The sequence below is a fragment of the Haliotis rubra genome, unplaced genomic scaffold, assembly GCF_003918875.1.
Source record: "Haliotis rubra isolate DU_JTF1 unplaced genomic scaffold, ASM391887v1 Scf13, whole genome shotgun sequence".
NCBI classification, from domain to species: domain Eukaryota; kingdom Metazoa; phylum Mollusca; class Gastropoda; order Lepetellida; family Haliotidae; genus Haliotis; species Haliotis rubra.
In genome coordinates this window covers 904,920-927,315 of record NW_025765225.1, presented here as the reverse complement: position 1 = coordinate 927,315, position 22,396 = coordinate 904,920, and the positions used below count along the sequence as shown (strand labels likewise).

At 42.3% G+C, this 22,396-nt stretch overlaps 1 protein-coding gene across 1 annotated transcript; it reads right to left on the bottom strand.

Annotated features, from left to right (window-relative positions):
• Positions 1-269: 269 nt before the first annotated feature.
• LOC124267087 (splicing factor 3B subunit 2-like) lies at positions 270-22,181 on the bottom strand. Its single transcript, XM_046701922.1, is given in 24 exon segments — positions 270-1,153; positions 1,629-1,817; positions 2,172-2,370; positions 2,619-2,749; positions 10,972-11,079; positions 11,442-11,549; positions 11,736-11,825; positions 12,196-12,345; positions 12,751-12,839; positions 12,842-12,902; positions 13,140-13,214; positions 13,834-13,901; positions 14,478-14,601; positions 14,882-14,960; positions 15,640-15,764; positions 15,985-16,103; positions 16,361-16,502; positions 16,979-17,322; positions 19,000-19,054; positions 19,360-19,832; positions 19,834-19,941; positions 20,316-20,349; positions 21,230-21,270; positions 22,077-22,181. Coding segments are annotated over 23 exon segments (2,943 nt in total). The 5' UTR covers positions 21,236-21,270; positions 22,077-22,181; the 3' UTR covers positions 270-1,087.
• Between the last annotated feature and the right edge of the window lie 215 nt (positions 22,182-22,396).

Genomic DNA, 22,396 nt, shown 5'->3' with positions numbered 1-22,396 from the left:
GTGAGTGAGTTTAGTTTTATGGTGCACTCAGCAATATTCCAGCTATATGGCGGTGGTCTGTAAATAATCGAGTCTGGATCAGACAATCCAGTGATCAACATCATGAGCACCGATCTGCGCAATTGGGAACCGATGACATGTGTCAACCAAGTCAGCGAGCCTGACCACCCGATCCCGTTAGTCACCTGAGAGAGTGCTAACAGGCTAAAACATATAATCTGGACATGGAAATCATGGTCAGCAGATCCTGGCACAACTGAAGGACATTCTTTCACTTTTAGAGGCATTTATTCACCTTGATGATATTTACACATGAGACATGCACAAACATTCTTCAGCAGCTGAAGAATTCCCTTTTGCTTTTGATGTCTTTAAAATAATCCTTGTTTAATAAAACTACTGACATTCTGCATGATGCAATTCTAATTACTGTACACATGTTAAATTTGCTAATGAAAGAAAGTGATGATTGGGTACCAGATGTGTGATCAGACTGGAGCTCTTTTGGAAATAGTTCATGATCAGGAGCTGGGAGTTTCAAAATATTTTCAAGGTCATGTACTTTGTCAAAAACATACTGAGTACTTCCACAAGAGCTTTACAATGCTTGACGTTCTAATATATACAATCCTTAAAATGATAAAAACAAAGTACACATACAGTAATTTGATCTAGTAAGGGCATGAACAGAGTACATCTTTTCTTTCTTTTTATAAAAATGTTCAATTGTCTTAATATCTACCTATAAGATATTAAAGTAAATGTAAAAGTAATACATGTTTTTTTCACCAAAGAAACTTCTCAAAAGCAAAGGGAAATGGACAGCTTTAGAGTCTGTGATTGGACATGGAGATTGACAATGGAGCACCCTAGCATGGGTAACATGGAACATTGGACTGCACACTTGATTTCAGACAAAGATCCAAGCTTGATACATATGATTTCTTCCGATTTCAAATACATGGTCACTAAGAGAACAAGACATCAACACAGCGATGAAATGCTTGGAAGTAAATGTTGGTACATGATCAGTCTCGAGCAGCCAATAAACATACACAGACGAGCATTTACAAATATAACCTGTGTATCAAAACTTGAATTCCTTGTATTTTTTAGCTGATTTGCCACTGTCTTGCTGCTGCTTTTTTCTTTTCTGAAACATATGAAAGAGAAATGATACAGATTTTATGGAGGTGCACATGAAACAAATCCTTCGCAACAATGGTTTGAGACCTGTTCTTTACAAAATCAAGAAATAGTTTCGTAGAATTCCTGATTACATCATATATCATTCCCACTGCCCCTTCCTGTATCCCTTGTATCACAACTCCGTAGGACCCCTGCTACTCGTATGGAAGCAAACAGCATCGCCAGGAGCGGATCCAGAATTTTCCAAATTTAGTGCATTTCAAAGCAAATATTCCACCTTTATCTCGCTCGATGTAAAGTACTTTGAAAGACAAATATGTAAATACAAGGTCCCTAGATTGTCAGTTCTTATTCAAGCCCCCATATGAAACAAACATCCAACTGGGAGACCCTTCAAAGCAAACCACCTAAATCAAGACCTTCCAGTTCAAGACTTTCTTAAGGACTAAGGATCCTGTCTTCACCCGATTGTGTCTCACCTTCTGCTTGGCAGCATGTTCTGCCACCATGTCACTGAGGTCCTCCTTCTCCAGCTGTGACTGCTGTTCCCGTACTGTCTGGTCGTACTTCGCCTGCATCGCTGCCGTGTCAAGGTCAAGCTCCTCAGGGTTCAAAGACACTTCAATGCCCTCTGTAGGAACCTTATCACCCACCTTCTTGGCCGTCACCTGAGAACAGATACATCATATAAATAAATATAAAAGGAGGGTAAATGAATCTTCATGATCCAGGGAACCCCAAGAACTTTCATCAACAATATGGGTATGTCAACGGCTCTTTGACTCTCAGTCTCCAACACTGGCAATCATGGTGATTCTGAGCATGGGTACAGCCTGTAGGGATGAAATTTGTAACACAATCCACATCTCTTGCCATGTTACTGCTACAACTTTGGATTTTACAAAGATTGAATAACAGTATGAGCATATGATTTGAATGGGGTCTAAGCTGCTTCAATCGTGTCTCATAAACTTTGTAAACATGTGAACATACTGATTTTAACATGTGTGCTGATAACTCACCCCTGTCATATCATAGACATGTGCTGAGCCCATCATTGCCCCGCCCACAGCTGTCTTCTTCTCTGGCAGGACAGTGTAGAGAGCAGGTGTGTCACCTCCCTGGTCCATTGCATCTTCAATACGCCGCTTTCTCAGCTCAATCATCTCAGGCGTCTCCACACCGATGGGTACTGACGTCATGCCGCTTGGAGTCACCAGACTGCAGAATACAGATGGAAATTACATGATATTTTTACCTTATTTCTTTTTCATCACATTCAAATTCTTATTACATCTTGAATAATATCAACAAGGGCTCATTTCCTTGCATACGCTTGATGAAAGTTATATGTGAACAGACAAACCAGTAGTTTGCAACATGCAGTAAGCCACAGTTATGATCACACAAACTCCCTCCCATTGTTATCACCCTATTCCTGTGGCCACAGGTATCATGTCCCTACGTACCCCTCAGCTGGCGTCACAAGGCCAGTCTGGTCATCCTCGTCAGACTCTTCCTCCGACTCTTCTTCTGACTCTGATTCCGACTCCAGCTCTCCCCAGTGACTCTTGTCAATCTCCTCCTCCTCTATAGGTGCCTACAACAGTACACCATCCATGATGACCAGTTCCAACATGGATGCTGGCACCCATGAAACAAAACACTGTCATCGATATGCATTTTTGGGGGGGGTTGTAACTTTTTTAACATATGTAAAAAAAAATTACCCAGACAATAACTGACTTAAGCCGTCTTTGACATGTAAAATACTGCATATGACCACAGATGACCGTATGATACATGATTTTCCATGAGAGTTTCTTGAATATTTTCAAGAGCATCAAGATCAGCCACGCTGAACGTGTCCAGATGGTGCTCAACAAAGCATGCAATCTCGGTCAAATGAGATTTGACAGTAGAAGCCTTTGGAATGGTGGGTTCTTCACAGTCATCACTCTCGTCCTCAGTGGGTTCGCTGTTTTCGGTCTTCCGCACCATGTCGATGATTGATTCATCAGATAAGGATTCTTCGCATGAAAGATCGCTGCCTACATTGATGAAATCTCCAGTTGACATGTTTGATCAATACACTTTATTCACAGCTGTTGAAATTTCAGCAATCGTCTCCTCTGCATCGATGACAAGATCCGTGGTCACTGGTTCAGTTGACGGCAGAATTTGTGTGTGGCGCCAGCAGTTGATAATGGTCTGTTGTTTGACTTCGTTCCAGGCTGTTCGGATAAAGATCAGGGCTCGCTTCACGTCCAGAGATTGCGGAGTTTCATTTTGAGTATTATCCAAATAGAGTTTCATTTGTTGTTTCTTGTACAGGAGTTTGAAATTTTTTATGATCCTAGCATCGAGTGGATGAATGTGTGAAGTGGTATTAGGCAGCAGAAAATGACATGTGACAATAGTTAACTGACAAGTAGCATGGGAGGGGGCATTGTCCAACAGCAGGATCACGTGGCATCTCTGCATGCGCATTTGTCGGTCAAAGTTCACCAGCCAATCTTGGAAAATTAAGGATGTCATCCATGCTCTCTTGTTTACGTACCAGTTGCAAACAGACATAGGGTCAAATGTTCTTCCAAAATATCTTGGCTGATTGAATGTGTGAATCACAAGTGGTTTCAGTTTTTCTGTGCCCATTGCATTTACTGTCAGCATTACTGTCAAACGATCTTTAGACTGTTTCTTGCCAGAAACCCGGGCAAAAATGTAATTTTTTGAGTAAAATTGATATTTTATACTTATCCTGACTCATGCTCTTTTGCTTGTCTTCTTCTTCTTGCGAACATAGTGGAACACTTGTATCTCCCTAATTGAAGCTCCCTTCAATGTAAAATCACTAATTGGTACTCACCACGAGTTGCCTCCCTTGCCCTTTTGGCGGGAACAGGTGTAAGCCACCCTCTGGCCTCATGCTTCACTCTCTCCTGATTTTGCAGAGCCCAACACTTGAATTTACAGGAAATCCAAAGTGTTATGTGGGGAGGATGGGAGGAGCTAACCTCATGAGTCAGGATAAGTATAAAATATCAATTTTACTCAAAAATTACATATTTTTCCTTATCCTGACTCATGCTCTTTTGCTTGTAGAATCCTCACGAGAAGCGAGGAGGTGGGCAAAACAGAATACTTTGGATTTATAGAATTAGTGATTTATATAGATTTAACTGTAATAACCCCTCACGGGAACTTCATAAAGGCATAGACTTAGGATAATTCCTCTATTATAAGCCATAGGTTATAATGCCATACTGGGGTATTTACATTATGATATACTGAGATATTATAAACAACAATATCAAAGCGACTCTGATAGAAGCTATACCACTGAACATATATACATACTGCTAGAACTCCGTGGGAGTTATAAGCTAGATAATGCATGTAACAATTATGCATATTAATCTCGTAAGACTACGTGTTAGCGTTCACGAGGACTGTCAACTGCTGTCACGAGGACCAAGGGACGAAATGGTGAATGCCTGAGGCGTCCTCGGTGGTGATATCTCTCAGGTAGTGATTAGCAAACACCATGTTAGATTTCCAAAAGCATCCTTCCATAATTGTATTCAAGAACAGTTACCGTGTAAAGGCGAGTGGAAGCTAACGCCCTGATTTCATGGGGATTTGATGCTGTTGGAGGGTCCAGTCCTGCTGCCTTGCCTTGAAGCAGTGAGTATGACAGTTCTTATCCATATAGATATGGTGGTGCGAGAGACTTCTGTCTGAGTTGTTGCCGACAAGGGAATGAATAATCGTTTGAGAAATCTTAAGCCTTGTTTTGGAGCGTCGTAAATAGATTTTGAGAGCTCTGACTGGGCATAGAGATAAGTCCAGTGTATCTTGAGATCGAGAATGGAGGATAATGCAGGGATATGAAATAACCTGTCTGGTTGACCTGGTAGTTGATTTTTGGCGATGAAATCCCATCTTAATCCCAGGTGTGCTGTGTTTTGATTGTCATCAAACTGTATCCTCTCATAATCTAGTCGTGAATTTCCGACATCCTGGCTGCTGTGGCTAGAGATAACAGGAAAAGCGTTTTCTGTGAGAGAAGCTCAAAGTTTGTCGATTCCAGCGGTTCATAAGCCTCACTTGTGAGGTGTTGCAACACTATATTCAGATCCCAAGCTGGGGCGTGGAACTTCGCTTTTGGTCCTCAATCGGAAAGCCCGTAGTAAGGCCAGTAACTCTGGAGTTCTTGTTAATCTAACACCCGTTCTCATGGTAATGACAGAACTAAAGCGGCAAGATATGTTGACAATGTCGAGCCTTTTAAATGTTTGTTTTGCCGTAAGTAACACAAATAATCTGCCACTTGTGGATGAGTAGCATCTCTTGCTGTAAATCCCTTATTTACTGCGTAATTCTCAAAACTGTGCCACTTGTAAATGTCATTACAAGTTTCGTGTAGAATAAGCGTAAGGCAAAGCGTGACGCTTTTGCCGCCCTGGTAGAATACCCTCTCTTGTTTAAACACATTTTAATACAGTCCATACGTGAAGTTGGAATACTTCTGGGCTTCCGTGCACCTGTTTGGTGTGTGGATGTATTAATAGATTTGGGCTTAGGTAGCTCTAGTGTTGGTTGACCGATTTCTTGAATTAGAATGGGAAACCACGTTCTGTAACCCGACCAGTAGTAGCGACCAAAGTGAGTTGGAGGCTCTGTGTTTGTCTGATTTTCTGTAACACTTGAGGTATTATTGCTGGCGGAAGCGTGCGCATTGAGGCCTTCCCAGGATATGCTTAGGCGTCCGTTGCCCATGCTTGTGGGTCTGGGACTGGTGACCACGAATGTCGGTAGCTGATTGTTGAAGCGTGTTGCGAATAGATCTACTAGCGGCTCCTATTTGCTTGATTATCTGTGCAAATATTTCTGTATTGAGCATCCATTCTGTCGGTGGCGGTTGATGTGGCGAGAGAGTCGTCTGCTAGTACATTCTTGGCTCGGGGAATGTGACATGCTCTGACATGTAGGTTTAGATCGTGTATTAGATCGAACAGTTGAAAGCTTAAAGTCAATAGGTTCAGTGATCTTGTTGAACCTTGTTTGTTCACATAGAGCGCCACTGTCGAGTTGTCGGTATGAATCATTAAGTGCGCATTCTGTAGAATGTTGCTCCAATGAAGTATGGCGTTGATTACAGCTTTCATCTCTAACATGTTTATATGGAGCTTGCTTTCTTGCTGATTCCATAACCCTGATGCCGTCCGGTTGGCGAGATGAGCTCCCCAACCTTGGGCGGCGGCGTCTACATATAGATGGGTTTTGAATTCCTGCTCTTCTAAACAAATACCTTCGCAAACATTCGACCTCCTGGTCCACCATAGTAGATGAGGTCTGAGGCGTTTCGGTAGACTGAATGGTTGTAGGTCGTCGAGATGTGCATTGATGAAGACCTGTAATAGGCGTAACTGTAATCTGCCTGAGACTGTCATGTCTTGGGCTGATGTGAGAGACCAACCGCGCTCTGCCATTGTCGTAGTGGTAGCGGAGAGTAGAAACTGGCCGGAATGGTCTGTTGGATCTTGAGCCAGCGGTCTTCTAATACGACGATACGGATGTGATTAAGTGATAAATCGAATGCCTAGGAACTGCAGATCTTTGCGATGGTACTAGGTCCGACTTGAGTAAGTTTACTAACCATCCTAGCTGTGTTAGTAGCTTTATGATGTAGTTTAACTGTAGTTTGAGATGCTGTGGATCTTGATCTACTTGTATCCCGTCGTCGAGGTAGAGCACTGCGTAGCCCTAGGCGATGTAGATAGGTGACAATAGGTTTCGTTATCCTCGTGAATAGCCAGGGGCTGATGATATGCCGAATGGAAGTACTTTCCATTGGTAATGTAGCCCGTCTAGTGTAAATCTTAGATATTTCCTGGATTCGGGATGTATCGGGATATGTAGATAAGCGTCTTGCAGATCTATACTGGCCATGTAATCCATGGGGCGAATCAACTGCGTAACTGAGGAAGGTGTATCATCGCGAAACTTTGGTGGTTTGCGTAGATAATTCCTGTTGAAAAACTCATGTTGTAAATGAGTCTGTATTTCTCCTTGGAGTTTTCTTGGGTACTAGGAAAACTGGGGAGTAGAAGCCTGGTTCGATGTCTACTTGATCTAGTACTTCTATGGCCTGCTTGGTTATGAGTGATGTAACCGCCTCTCTTAACTTTGGTAGTTGTTGTGCCTGTAAGTCGAACTTGTAAGGGTTGACTGTCAGCGGGCGTGGCCTGTAGTGGGATACGAAATCCGTGTTGAAGAATGTTGGAGACATAAGGGTCTTTTAACATTCCCCAGTTCTCCCAGTGTAGTTGGAGGCGTCCACCCACTTGTGGCGGTTGTACTGGAGCGGCTGGGGTGGAAGACTCCAGTCGTTCGAACCTGTCTTTCAGCGTTTATAGTTGCGGGAACCTCTGGGTGTCCTGCCTCTTCCTGACCCTCCTCTATAGTTGCCATATGGGGCGAAAAGAATCTTTTCCCCTGGCTGGCTATCTTCCTATCCCGTGCTTTCTGTAGTCGAGAACTTAGATCTCCTGAGTATCTTTGTGAAGTCTGCCTGATGGCGGCTTGCTAAGCGTGTCCATCGACTTGATCATAAGGACTTCTCTGGAGTCCTTAGTGACTTCCTTGGAGACTTTGTCTATTCCTCCGTCAAAGATGTTTGGGGATGACCGCGGGGCTGTATAGAGTGGAGCTGTAAAGTTCTCACCCCAGCTGCAGGAAGCGAGGAGGCCTTGACTGACGAGCTAAGGTCAGTGCTGCTGAGACAGATGTGAGATGATCTGTAAGGAACTGCTGGTCCTTCTTTTGCATCAGTAGGGGCGGTAGATCATCCTATCATCTTCAGAGGTAGAGTATATACGAAATCTGGTGATAAGTGTCTCATTGATCGTTCTAGATCTATTTAGGCCAAAGAACATCGTCTCGTCATGTTTTCTATCTGCACCAGCTGCGATCGTCAATCTTGTAGTTCTTGTTCTTAACATCGCTGATCAGCTTGTAGTTTTCATCGATGTCTTGTGCCTTCAGGAAGGGTCCATGTTGTGCGTGGAGAACTTCTTAAGCGTGAAAAACCGGCAGATGTGGAGTCTGCACTTTCGTAGCTTTAATGAAGGCTGTATCTAGATTATGTGGCACCGCAGCAATCGGGTCGACCGGAGGTAAGGTGATGGCGTCTGCATCGTCTTCCTTCATCAGGTATGTCTGCGCTGAGTTGCCACTCTTGGGCCGGTGAAGATAAATCTAGGTTGTTTACCATCCAATATCTTATCTCAGCGTCTGAGAAGATGATGCCTCCATCATCTTCTGTACCAGCATCGGAGATGAGAGAGTTGATGCTCTTCTGATGGTGACCTCTGGGCTGCTATCTCTATGTCGGGTGACTTTTCGGGGAGACCTGAGTGTAGACCTGTGTGCCGACTTGTGTGATGTTCAGGTGTATCAGTCATGGCTAGACTCTGCATCGCAGCGACGTGACCTATCTGCTAGCGCAGCGTCTCAAAGCATAAAGTAATTATTTATTAAAGGTAGAATTGGATAAATTAGTATATTGCACCTAAGCGTGGATCAGAATGAAACATGAACGCTGAGCAGTACAGCTAGGGCATATTAAATCGCGGATAGCAGCAGAATAATAAAAGCGTAATAATGCAATTGCAGAATTTTTATCAGCGTAATCCACTGCAACAGCCACGGCGTCCGTGAATAAACAGTAGAAACGACTAAATATCAATATATAATTGTTGAAAGATACTAGCTAAACCTCTATAGATCTCTATACGGAGGTAACTAACTAAATATAATCAAAGGATATAGTGTGTCGGGAGACACAGGCGCCTCACCGCCCAGCTCACTGGGCGAAGAAGGGAAGAGTGAGGCACATGGGTAGAGGGTGAGGTGAAAGCCCTCGTTCCCGGCGCTTGTGGAAGGGAGGTAACTCGTGCTGAGTGTACTAATTAGTGATTTTACATTGAAGGAACTTCAATTAGGGAGATCTAAGTGTTCCACTATGTTCATGCAAGAGGAAGGAGACAAGCAAAAGAGCATGAGTCAGGATAAGGAGAAAAATCATGTTTTTCCATGAGAGTTTCTTGAATATTTTCAAAGCATCAAGATCAGCCACGCTGAACGTGTCAGATGGTGCTCAACAAAGCATGCAATCTCGGTCAAATGAGATTTGACAGTAGAAGCCTTTGGAATGGTGGGTTCTTCACAGTCATCACTCGTCCTCAGTGGGTTAAGCTGTTTTCGTCTTCCGCACCATGTCGATGATTGATTCATCAGATAAGGATTCTTCGCATGAAGATCGCTGTCTACATTGATGAAATCTCCAGTTGACATGTTTGATCAATACACTTTATTCACAGCTGTTGAAATTTCAGCAATCGTCTCCTCTGCATCGATGACAAGATCCGTGGTCACTGGTTCAGTTGACGGCAGAATTTGTGTGTGGCGCCAGCAGTTGATAATGGTCTGTTGTTTGACTTCGTTCCAGGCTGTTCGGATAAAGATCAGGGCTCGCTTCACGTCCAGAGATTGCGGAGTTTCATTTTGAGTATTATCCAAATAGAGTTTCATTTGTTGTTTCTTGTATAGGAGTTTGAAATTTTTATGATCCCAGCATCGAGTGGATGAATGTGTGAAGTGGTATTAGAGGTGCGCAGAAAATGACATGTGACAATAGTTAACTGACAAGTAGCATGGGAGGGGGCATTGTCCAACAGCAGGATCACGTGGCATCTCTGCATGCGCATTTGTCGGTCAAAGTTCACCAGCCAATCTTGGAAAATTAAGGATGTCATCCATGCTCTCTTGTTTACGTACCAGTTGCAAACAGACATAGGGTCAAATGTTCTTCCAAAATATCTCGGCTGATTGAATGTGTGAATCACAAGTGGTTTCAGTTTTTCTGTGCCCATTGCATTTACTGTCAGCATTACTGTCAAACGATCTTTAGACTGTTTCTTGCCAGAAACCGGAGCAGTGCACAATGTTGAATTCGGCTCAATCAGGAAAAATAAGCCTGTCTCATCACAGTTGAAAATGTCACAAGGATTGAAATCGGTGAGGACATCCTGAATAGATTGCCTGCCTTCTCTAACTGTTTCTAAAGAACCAGAAGCAGATTCACCATGAACTTTGTGATTTCTTATCCCATGCCTCTGTTTAAAACGATTCAGCCAGCCGGTACTGTATGCAAACTCGACCACACCTAACCGATCGCCCAACACTTATGCCTGTGTTTTCAGCATCACATATCTTGATCTTACATCCGTAAACCACAGAAACAAGGCATTCTCCAGCTCCTCTTGTTTTGGTTTTCTGTTTCTTGATGTGGACGTGACGCTTGATGGAACAGCCAACCATTTTGTTGAATCTTTCAGGATATCTTGATCTGTGGCGTTAACTCTACTCTCTCACGCTTACTTGATGTTGAACAAGACATTTTGCCGACTGTGTTAGGTAAGTCATTTTCATTATCTTTATACTTACCTTGAACATTGTGTAACTCACTTTCATTATCTTGAGTGACACGTGTCAGTGTATTCACGGCTAATTGATCACACGCGCTGCTCACCTCAGTGTGGGATTAACAGGACTAATTACTGTGTGATTACGACAGTCGGTTGTTAATTGGGTCTGTCGGAGTCGGAACACGGGACTGAAGGATTAACAAGACTAAATAGAGTTGATTCAATTTGTTACCGACAAAAGAGTCGGATAAACAGAGGTCGGATTAACGGGACTTGACTGTACATGTAATGGAAGCATTGTAAGATGACAAGACAGGAAGTCACTTACTGGGAACTCTCCTCCCTGTGTACCAAACACGTCTCCATACAGTGGCTTTCCATTCTCATCTACTGGAGGCTTGCCCCAGCCACCTGCGTGATACCCAAAGGAACAACCCTGCAACAGAGCATAAACATCATATAGTAAAAACAACATGGAGAAGGATATTACCCACTCAGTGTAGAATGTTGAATGACATCACACACTCAATGTTTAATGGTGACAAAAGGACTTTCAAATGTTCACTAAGTGACCAGAAGAAAGCAGTTATGCTGAAGAGCTTATGTTAAAAAAAACAGGTGATATTCGGGTGCCTTTGATGCCAGGTGTATTCATAGGAATAACATTGCATACCCTGTCAGTGTGTCTTTTACTCCTCACAATACTTCTCATAGGTATTACATTAAGAATCTGTACATTGTACTATTGTATGTACCCCTGAGTTTATCAAGTCAAGAGTGAACATGAAGTTTACCTACCTCAGGAATGGGAGCATTGAGTCCTGGTATTTTAAGGTTTGGGTAGGAAGGAGGAGGACCATATCTCTGCATAGCAATCAGCCATGGTGGTGGAACCTTGTCTGAGTTCTAAATAAAACACATAAACACGTACAGAGATCACATATACCACAGAAATTAACACCAATAAAGTGAGCTGCAACACATCCACTGAACAAATGACATGTATTCAAATATAACCTGAAGCATGATACATGTGCTAAGCTTATCCCTCAGATAGATTTTGTTATCCCTGATGTACATTCTGAGACTTACCGCCCCAACTGGCATTCCAAGAGCAACTTTCAAATCATCAGACAGGTTGCCTGGCTTCTTCTCCTTTAACCTTGTCTCAAACTCTTTGCCCTGCAGCAGGAGACCAACATTGTGTAGTGTAAATCTATCATCTTGGAACAACATTCAAACTCAACTATCATAAGGCATATAACGCACAAGGACTTTGTTTCAACCTCTTAATCAAAAGAAGGTGGGTGATAAAAATACAAATAGAAAATCTACTTCTAAACCTCTTTTTTTTTAAGTGTTTCATTTCTGAAAAGAAAAGTCAAGACAAAGGAACGAGTACAAGTTGAAGATTTACAGCAGGATATTCATCTTTGTTTTGTGAATAGTTGGTTTGTAAAATATGTATAGAAAAGACCAAAACATGGACATGAAAACAAATGAGCAACTTTGTTTTTAGGAGAGCTCCCTAACTTTGTACTTGATGTCTCACCTCATAGTACAGATCTCCATGTATTGTCATCTTGGGTTTGGTCTGGAACCTGAAGAAGGCATCGTGGAGCTTCTGGTAGTCAATGTCAATCTTGCCCATCTTTGGTCGTACTCGTTCTCGCATCTTGGCCTTTAGTGTCTTTTGATCTTCCTGATGGCCAAAACATTGACATAAGCTCTATTGTCTCATACAGGTGATGGGGACGTTTACAAAGTGAGTGAGATGGGTCAAAATCTGGGAGGAAAGACTAAAGTGACACACATCTCAGACATTTACCACTTTGGTGAAACCCACAGAACTGGCTGACAAACCAAATATCAGAATCTGCGCAAACCTGGGATCAAAACCCATGATCAGACAATCTGGCTTAAGGGGCATAACTCTCAAAATAAAATTCCTGTAACTCGACAACGGGGCCATCTTTGCCCACTGTCAGTTTACTGCCACAGGAAGCAATATCCCTACAGAACAATGCTAAACAAGGCTTGTTCTGTTTTCAACATGTCTTGACCAAGTGCGAAGGCACCTATATCTGCACAAAGCCCAAACACTTACCTTCTCCGCCAGTGCTGCTCTCATCTCCTGAATACCAGTGGCCTTGATAAAGTCAGGCAGCTCGAACGGCGGCTTTTCAATACCTCTTTCCCCTGCAGGTACTTCCTCTTGTAAGACCAGTGGCGTGGAACCGGCACTGTGTTCCTTGTGGCCTACACAGAGAGGATCTCAACTGTATGTGAGAGCATTAACATCATCTTTCTTAACTGAGTGAGTAAAGGTTTTAACTTGACCTTTCATGAAAGAACGTCTGTCTTAACATAGTGTGTCAAGGGATTAACGAGAACCTTCTTCAACAACTGTGTCAGGGCTCTAAGGGATGTTTGCATCAGTCTTAACATGTTCTCTCTCAGATGGAAGTGCCTCAACATGATCTTCCTCAACCTTACCTTAAGATGAACGAGAAGTCGTGGATCTCTTGCTGTAACATCCTGCATCTCCACCACATCTGGTCGTGTCACCAACTGTAACACATGTATCAATATGTTGTACATAGTTCCACCAAGTTCATGGGGAGAAAACAACAGGTATCCAACTGTAACACATAGTTATACCAGGTGCCAAGAGCCCGACAGAATGGGCATTCAGAGGCTTCAGAATGGGGAGCTGCAAGAGGTAATACAAGAAGACATGGTCATCAATGTCCGCCGCCACAGTGTTCTGTTCCTATTTGGTTCCTGTTTTCTTAACTACACCACAACATTCATGGCCTGAAAACACATACCACATTTGGTTTTTTGAGAAAATCTGTCCCCCATTGGCGATACCGTGCACAAAGTCAAGAAACGCATAATAAGGGTCATAGCTCTGTAACAAATTGTAACACGGTTTCTGTTTTGGAACTCCATAAAGGCATTCATGTTTTGAAAACACATACCAAATTTGCTTCCCCTATCTATAACAGTTTATACGAAAAATTTGTCCCCATCATCTCGGATGGACAGATGGACGGAGCTCAAATTAGTCAAAACTATACCTCCCTCCCACTTCGTGGCAGGGGATAATAAAACACAGGCTGATAAAGAGGGGTTATAACAAGGAAGGATAAACTGTATCAGGTATTCACCACTATATGGGACTTACCTGTTTGAGCTGTGCCACACTCAGTCGTGTCAGTTTCTTCATCTTCTTCTTTGACAACTTTGGAGTTTCTTCCTCTGGTGGCGCCATCCTGTATGAGAGGGAGAATTAGTGAGTAGGGATGTTGCTATGAACAGCATTTCAAATGAAGCATGTTATATGAGCATAGGTTAGATACAGACATACCAAGGGCCATAAGCTAAGGGATAGGAACCCATCAGGAACATATATGTGCATGTAATTCTGCTCCTAACAGCGCATCAGATGGTTGAATAGATGAGTTGTACTTCCATCCAAAACATTAACCATGATATTCAGAAGGACTAGAGTTTTTCAGACTGAATTTAAGGCATTGGAAGCTAAATTGTCATCTTACAATGGGGTGTAACAGTATAGTATCACAATATGAAGTACTAGGTACATGCAACGGCCATACATGGTAATCCTTTCATTTTCAAATTATCATTAAAAAAAGGTCAATATCTGTCAAATAGCAACAGTTGTAAATGTTTCAGACACCATGAACACAAATAAATGAACTGAATAACATTTTCGCAAACTTTCACTTCTACAAGGGTGACATGTCCTACAACTGTAGCAACTCCTCAAGCACTAAAGAACTTTGTAGGAGAGGACCTCGCATCCACTCACCTCATCATCACTGTCGCTGTCACTGTCGTCCATTTTCGGTACCAGTTTTTCAGCCAGTTTCTGTTCAGGTTTCTTCTCCTCAGCTCTTGGTTGTTCCTTGGGCTTCTCTGGCTCAGAAATCTGGAAAATACAGTCCGTATTCAAGTAGAAACTTATTGTGAATGACCGAGTCAGCTACAAAATCTCCCAGTGGTAATCTAGTATTGTCTTCCTAGTATTTATCTCCCATTCAGAAGATACAGAAGATATTAACCCCATAAAATGTCATGTTTCATAAATCAAAAAAGTCAAACAATTGTATAACGTGAAAACATATTCAGGAGATGGTGATAAGCATAGTTTCACTTTAGTTAATAATCTGCTTTCATAGTAAACAACAAGAGAAAGTCAGTATGATTACCTTGAAAGCATCAAATATCATGGCAAAGGTGTGGTAGTTAGGATCCATGGGGTCCAGGTCCAGCTGCTCCTGCACATACCTACACAGAACACAGGATGTTACAGACATGGTACACATATTAACAGGTCCTTCCTTATTCTAGAGATTACTTAATTTGTGTACAGTGCCCTTCTTTACTCTAACTCTGTATACAAGTTGCTCCTTACTCTAGCTCCCACTTACTGTGTGTAAAGGTCCCTCCTTACTCTAGATCCTTACTGTGTGTACAGGTAACCTCCTTACTCTAGATCCTTACTTATGTCATGTACAGGCCCTTCTTTACTTTAGTTCCCCTCTTACTTTGTGTACAGGTCCTTCCTTACTCTAGATCCTTACTTATGTTATATACAGGTCCTTCTTTACTTTAGTTCCCCCCTTACTTTGTGTACAGGTCCCTCCTTAATCTAGATCCTTACTTATGTCATGTGTAGGTCCTTCTTTACTTTAGATCCTTACTGTGTGTGTACAGGTCCTTCTTTAGGTCCTTCTTTACTTGTAGGTCCTCCTTTACTTTAGTTCCCCCCTTACTGTGTGTATAGGTCCCTCCTTACTCTAGATCCTTACTGTGTGTACAGGTCCCTCCTTACTCTAGATCCTTACTTATGTTGTATACAGGTCCTTCTATACTTTAGTTCCCCCCTTACTGTGTGTACAGGTCCTTCCTTATTCTAGTTCCCTACCATGTGAATAGGCAGCTCCTTACTCTAAATCCCACTTACTCTATGTGAACATGTTCTTCATCTCTCTTCTCAGAGTCTTGCTCAATCTTCTTCTGCAGTTTCTGCTCCTGTAAGCGACTTCTCTTTGCCTTCTTCTTTTTCTTCTTACGGCGCTTGTTTTTGGACTGGCAAGGGAAAGTTACATTAAATACCAAACAAAAGCAAAATCAACAACTTCCACATATTTCTGGTCTCAGAAAGTTTCCTAGGTTAAGAACAATCACAGAACAGCAAAAGCAAAATCATTACACAGCCCAAACCATATATAAAACACAACAGTAGTTATCAGATCATACAGGTCATATTTATCTATTGGAAAACAACACACAAAATAAGGTATCATACCTCCTTCGCAGGCTTGGTAGGGGCTTCTTTGACCTCATCCTCCTCTTCCTCGTCAACATCTCCCTCCAGATCCTGTCTCTCATCCTCTTCATCATCATAGTCTTGGTCATCCTCATCATCTAGAATATATGCCAGGCATGGTCATGACATTCAGGCCCCAGCATCACTGAACATTTGCATCATGTCAGTCTTAACAAACCCATAATCCTTCTATAATTACAGATGTCGGCAGCTTATGTGACCTTTAGTCTTCTCTGGATATACACAAATGTATTCCTATTGAGTAACCATATAGAATGTCTGTTACAATGAGAGCCGACTTGGCAGACAGACAGATTCACTATCAGGCATGTATGACATATCCACACAGACTTACCATCTCCTTTGTCAAGGTGCTCTAGCTCCTCTGGTGTGACGCCAACTTCCTGGGCTCTCACTGTCTTGAACTCAAGAACCTTCTCCAAGGCTTGGGGCAGGCGGATTTCCTTGGGCAGTGGCTGGGGTGGGCGTGGTTCCATCTGAAGTAAACATAACTTGTATTACCTTTTACATGTGTAATGGTAACAATGTGAGATCTACAAGGATTATAATTAGGAATTCACAATCTAACTGTGATGGCAAAAAGAACAGTGGATAGGCCTCTATATAGACTAGTGAATAATTGTGCTACACCTACCACCTCCCATGTAATACATTATATGGAACGGCTTCAGAACTAATTCGGTTTGAATACACAACACCTTATAGAAAGTGGTGAAAAAAGACCACTTCCTTTTTTGGGATTATACTTTCTCAGTAAAGTACAGATTCTAGTACTTTTGGGGTCGAGTCCCATCCAGGATGGTACTCAACCCCAAAAGTACTATAATCTGTTGTAATCTGGCTTTGACAAATGTCAGCTGTACATTTGAGTAGGCTATGATAACAAGAACTTAGTTCGAAAACCAGCCTTATTACAAAATACCCCTGGTACAACATTATATTGATAACTCACAGGTGTCATTGCTTGTTTGTCATCCAACTGAGGAGGTGGCAGTCTTGGGGGAGGTTGTTGACTTCCTGGGGGGCCTCCCATCAACGGCGGTGGCCGCACTAGCTGCTGTGGGGGTCCTTGAGGTGGGTGAGGCTGACTGCCCTGGGGTGGGATGCCTTGTGGTGGGACACCTGGAGGTCCAGCTGTAGATGAAGAAGGCATCGCCATTGGCCGTGGAGGCATCTGTCCCTGGGGAGGGGGTCCTGGTTGAGAGACTGGTGGAGGAGGCTGTATGGGTGTTGGGCCAGGCTGGGACATCTGGTTTGGATGGGGCAAGCCTTGATTAGGTCCAGGTCCTGTGGGACCTGACAACATAATGCCAGATTGTTTCGTGAAACCTCAATCAAGAGGGCGGTGGGGTAGCCTGGTGGTTAAAGCGTTCGCTCGGCACGCCGAAGACCCAGGTTCAATTCCCCACAATTCCATCTGGGTAAGACGACATATATACTGAACAGCAAAAGAAACGCAAGTTTCGACAAACTGAAATCTCATGAAGGTAAGCGTTCATGTTTATGGAACGTTCATGGTAAAGTGACGTAATGATCCCAGATTAGATGATGTCATGCAATTTGACATCCATACGAAACATTCGCACAAACACACCAACAGTGCAGCAAAACCATAATTTTAGCACGTGCATCGACGGTTATGGATGAAAAGCATGCATTTCACTCTGAGGTATCCTTTATAAAGGTTTGTGTCAAAAACAGTTCAGTATTGACGCTAGGAGGTGTACACACGCCACACAAACGATACCCGAGACTAACGACTGAGCAGAGGGGAATGGCCATTGGAAAGTTACACGGAGGTAGCACTGCAACCGCTGTAGCTAGACAATTGGGCTGTCATCTTACCACCATTACGACTTGCTCAACGTCATCAGCAAAGCTGGTTGCTGCTGATCGCCCCGCATCGGACGGCAACGAAAGTGACAACTCATGCGCAAGATCCGCTCATCCGGTCACTCATCTAAGGAACCGAACTCAAGCAGCAACAGTAACAGCAGCCTTTGTTCTTGGGTCAAGGGGAGCAGTGCCAAGCAACACGATTAGGCGCCGTCTTCGGGCTGCTGGAATCCACTGCCGAAGGCCATATGTGGGGCCAATTTTGGCACGCCAACAACGCCAGCGACGTTTGCAGCCCTCACAGCAAGGGTGTCGATGGATTATCTGGCTCAGAACAACATTAACATCTCTTTCCCCGGATATGGCTCCCATTGAACATTCTGGGACGAAATTGGACGGGATTGCTGCAGGTAGACAACCACTCACACTTGCACAGTTGGAATAGAGATTGGTGTTTGAGCTGAACCAGTTTCCTCAGGCATACTTTCAGACTCTAGTGAACTCAATGAGGCCACGTTGCACGGCCTCTGTGCAAGCTCAAGGTGGCTATACGCGCTACTAAAGAGACTATCACTTTTCGCGTTCAGGGGTATCTCCATTTGACGGACTGTGATCAATGTGGACTTATTGCAATTCAATGTCAACAGCAACTTTTAGCTGTTACATTGACAGTGTTTTCTATAGAATAAATGATTAGACATAATTTGGGTTGTCTTCTATTCAAAAACTTGACAAAAAGCCAGACTTGCGTTTCTTTTGCTGTTCAGTATAGTTACAGAACACTAATGATTTCTCATTGTGGCCTTCATCTACAAACAGCATCCACTACATATAGAAACTACCTAACCAGCTTTTCAGTGAGATGTTATGACAAGCATTTTGCAGTAGGGGCTCATATTAATAAAAATAGACATGGCTTCGGTAATATTTCATGTTTACTGGTTTAACTGTAATAAACTGTCTCAAAAATATGCCTGTGGAGGCTGCACAGTCAACTTTTATGGCATTGTCAGTCGTTATTACAATTCACACCAGATGCTAAGACTTTATTGTTGTTGACATTGGACATTCATAGTGAAGGCTGCAGTATACTTGCATCTGTGTTGTCACAGAATTTATAATCAACACTCCACTCACCTGATTGTTGATTTTCCATCATCACCATAGGCTGATGAGGTCGGTCAAAATGGATCTGTAATTGAGATAGTGTATTACATACCAAAAATGCCAAAAAATATGTCTTTTCCCTTCTTCTCAACACTGAAGAGGATCAATGCATAACATGTCACACATTTTGTGAACACCAAATATCCAATTTTGGGGCAATAAATTTAGGTGAGGAAGACTTATGCTACTTTGGAATTCTCATCGAATCTTTGTCAAGTCTGCACAAGAAAAAAAAGTGACTGATATTTTGAGCTCACGATCCATTACTTTGCTGGGGACCAATTCAGTTCATGTATATGGTGAAAAAGCAATATAATCCAGTAGTCTCACCACCTGCTCTCTGATCTTCTCGATCTCCAACATCTGCTGCTGCTGCATCACCTTATGCATCAATTCTGGACTCATCCCTTCTTCCATACCTGGAGGTAAAGCTCTTGGGATATTTGGAGGAACACCTTGTGGCATTCCTTGAGGAGGACGTGGAGGAACGCCAGGTGGAACACCTTGCTGGGGGACACCAGGAACTGACTGTGGCACACCTTGTGGCACACTGTGTGGGACCTGTGGAGGCATTCCTGGTGGCCCAGGGGGACCAATACTCTGACCCAGGGGTTGGGGGACTGGAGGAAGACCTTGGGGGGCTCCTTGAGACATCGGTGGGGGCATTGGTGGGGGAATCCCCTGTACCTGCTGGGGAACGGGTGGAGGCCCGGCTGGCGGCATACCCTGGGGCATACCTGGGGGGACACCCTGCATGGGCTGCTGCATTGGCTGTGGGACTCCAGGGGGGTGGGGCAAACACCATCATGCTGGCATCCTTCTGACGTTCTGCTTCCAGCATCTGTTGTTGAAGCATTACTTTCCTCTGCAGGTCATCATCGAACCGACCCACATTCATCTCATCTTCCATTTCTGAAATCAATCATGTTTACACTTACAGCGTGCAAGGCCTAAGTGTAATATACAGAGCACATCACTGGTTACAGTTTCTAGTAGTCACAGCTTTGTTGAACTTGAAGAACATAGGAGCTTCTCTACTCTTTAAGGCTGAAATTAGGTGATGGAGAAATATGGAAAACATTTTGCTTAAAGACATCAAATTAGAGTGATTTTTACATAATTGATATGAATGATAAGCATTTAAAAGTTCTCATTAAGTTATAATGTATTTGAAAATATTCTTGAACTGAAAAGTCAGATATGCTTAGATTTCCAAATATCAGCTTACTACTACCACAATGATTTGACAAAGTATTACTATAGATAACTGATGCAGGTTTACTCACCATCTTCTGGAAGATCATCTATTTCATCCATTCCCTGTGGAAAGGATGCAGTGAATTTTTCTTAGCATTGGTAACCATGGTAATAAAAAATCATATACCATATAGACACAAAGTGTTGGCCAGACCTTCCATTCCATGTGGAAATTGAATGTATTTACCTACTCTTAGTGATGATGATCTTAGTGATAAGAATCATGTTTTACTTGTTATATCATGAACACATGCAGTGCTGAATAGAACATTTACTATGAAATACCAACCACATGCATTTTACACTTTTAGCTGGATTAGAGGCACGCTAGGAACTTGTGATAGTAGGTCTGAACCTGGTTTGCCCTAGGACTGGGACGATACACCATGTCACGATATGATACATATCATGATATTTTACCTGCGATATGATACGTATCATGATACATACACCTTGAATGACACGGTATCAAGATTTAAAATGATTTATTTCAAGGTATTTGTGTTTAACAATAACACCATTGTAATAAACAAACAAGCAACTCCATCATACTTGCGTATTTTTCTCTAAATAAGTACTGTAACATGTTTAAGATAATACTGTTTTGAAAAAAATTTGTGTATCATTTTGTATAGATACACCAGTCCACGGTACGATAGCTGTATCAAACTTAAATGTATCGCGATGCATCGGTGAATCGTCCCAAGCCCTAGTTTGCCCTGATTATCATGATTATGTACCAGGTTTTTCAGCTCCCTACACATACATGTTGGTCTCACAAAACAAGAAAACATCTGAGACCTGCATCACTTTAGGCTTTCATGTCACATCAAGCTGACATGCTGGGATGTAACCAACATACTGTGGTGTTAAACACAGGTGCTGACAGCTTTCACATCATCTTACTAGGCAAATCAAGTTCCAATGAAGAAAATCTACTTACCGCCATTTCCTTTTGTAATTCTTCTTCAATGACTTTCAATTCTGAAAAAAGAGTATGTTCATTAGTATTCTTGAAATATTTGTGTTTTATATCTAATCAACCTCATCTGTGGTGGTCATGTCTGTGCATGCAGGATGGCTTCTAATACTGTATGTATGTACGTACAGTACGTAGTTCAATACTGGGTAAATGTTGGGGTATTTTATAAAAATGTTTCAATCAATTTATTCATACACAGTACACATTAACTTAAAGATGCAGTGACCTATGCCTTCAACATGGCAGTCTAATGCTGCCACAGAATCCTTGTTAGTTGCTGTGAGATGATTTCAGCATAACATGAAGTACAATTCTAGTTAATTGCGGCCCTTACAAGTTGGTCTTGAACAAAACCTTCAGTAACCAATAGACCTCTGTATAACAAAATGTATTTTGGGCAAACATCTAAATATCTGTGCCAAAATACTCCTTCAACCCCAGCGAACTGCATGGTGTCCCAGTTTGCTGTGTAATATGTGAACACTAGGATTTCATGATATTTAAGATATTTTTCAAACATTTTTGTCAAAGTTCAGAAAATGATGTAATAAAAAGGTTAGCTGGATTCCACACTGAATTATGTAATGTGGTGTTAATCTCGTGGTAATATATGTGGAGGCAATATTTATAAGTTATAGAATACTGGTGCTCATACCAGAAATAAACAATACGCTTCCACGATGCCGCAGGTGCGCGAAAACTGAGACTGAAGTCACGATTAAAGACCATGGAATTGCTGATATAGCATATTCTCTGTAACCGCAATATGTTGATCTAGCAACAATGTATTTTGAAAATCTACACCTACCAAGGAAAGAGAATCTAATCTGTAGTCTCCAAATCAAGGTGTTTTTCAATAAGTTGTTTCACGTTTTCCTTACGACGCCATTTTACGTTCGTCTACCTCGGTTCATGGTGGTCGTAAACAAGTTTTAATCAAATATTTTATTCAAATTGCAACAACAATATTCAACAACGTTTTGTGTCAGAATACGGAAGTTAAAAAGAATCAAACTAATAATTAGAATGGCGAGATATCCTAGCACTAATGTGTTCTACTCAGGAGCGCGGCCGCCAAATACATACGATTTTACAAAATGATGCTAGAAAAAGCCCAGTCCAAAATGC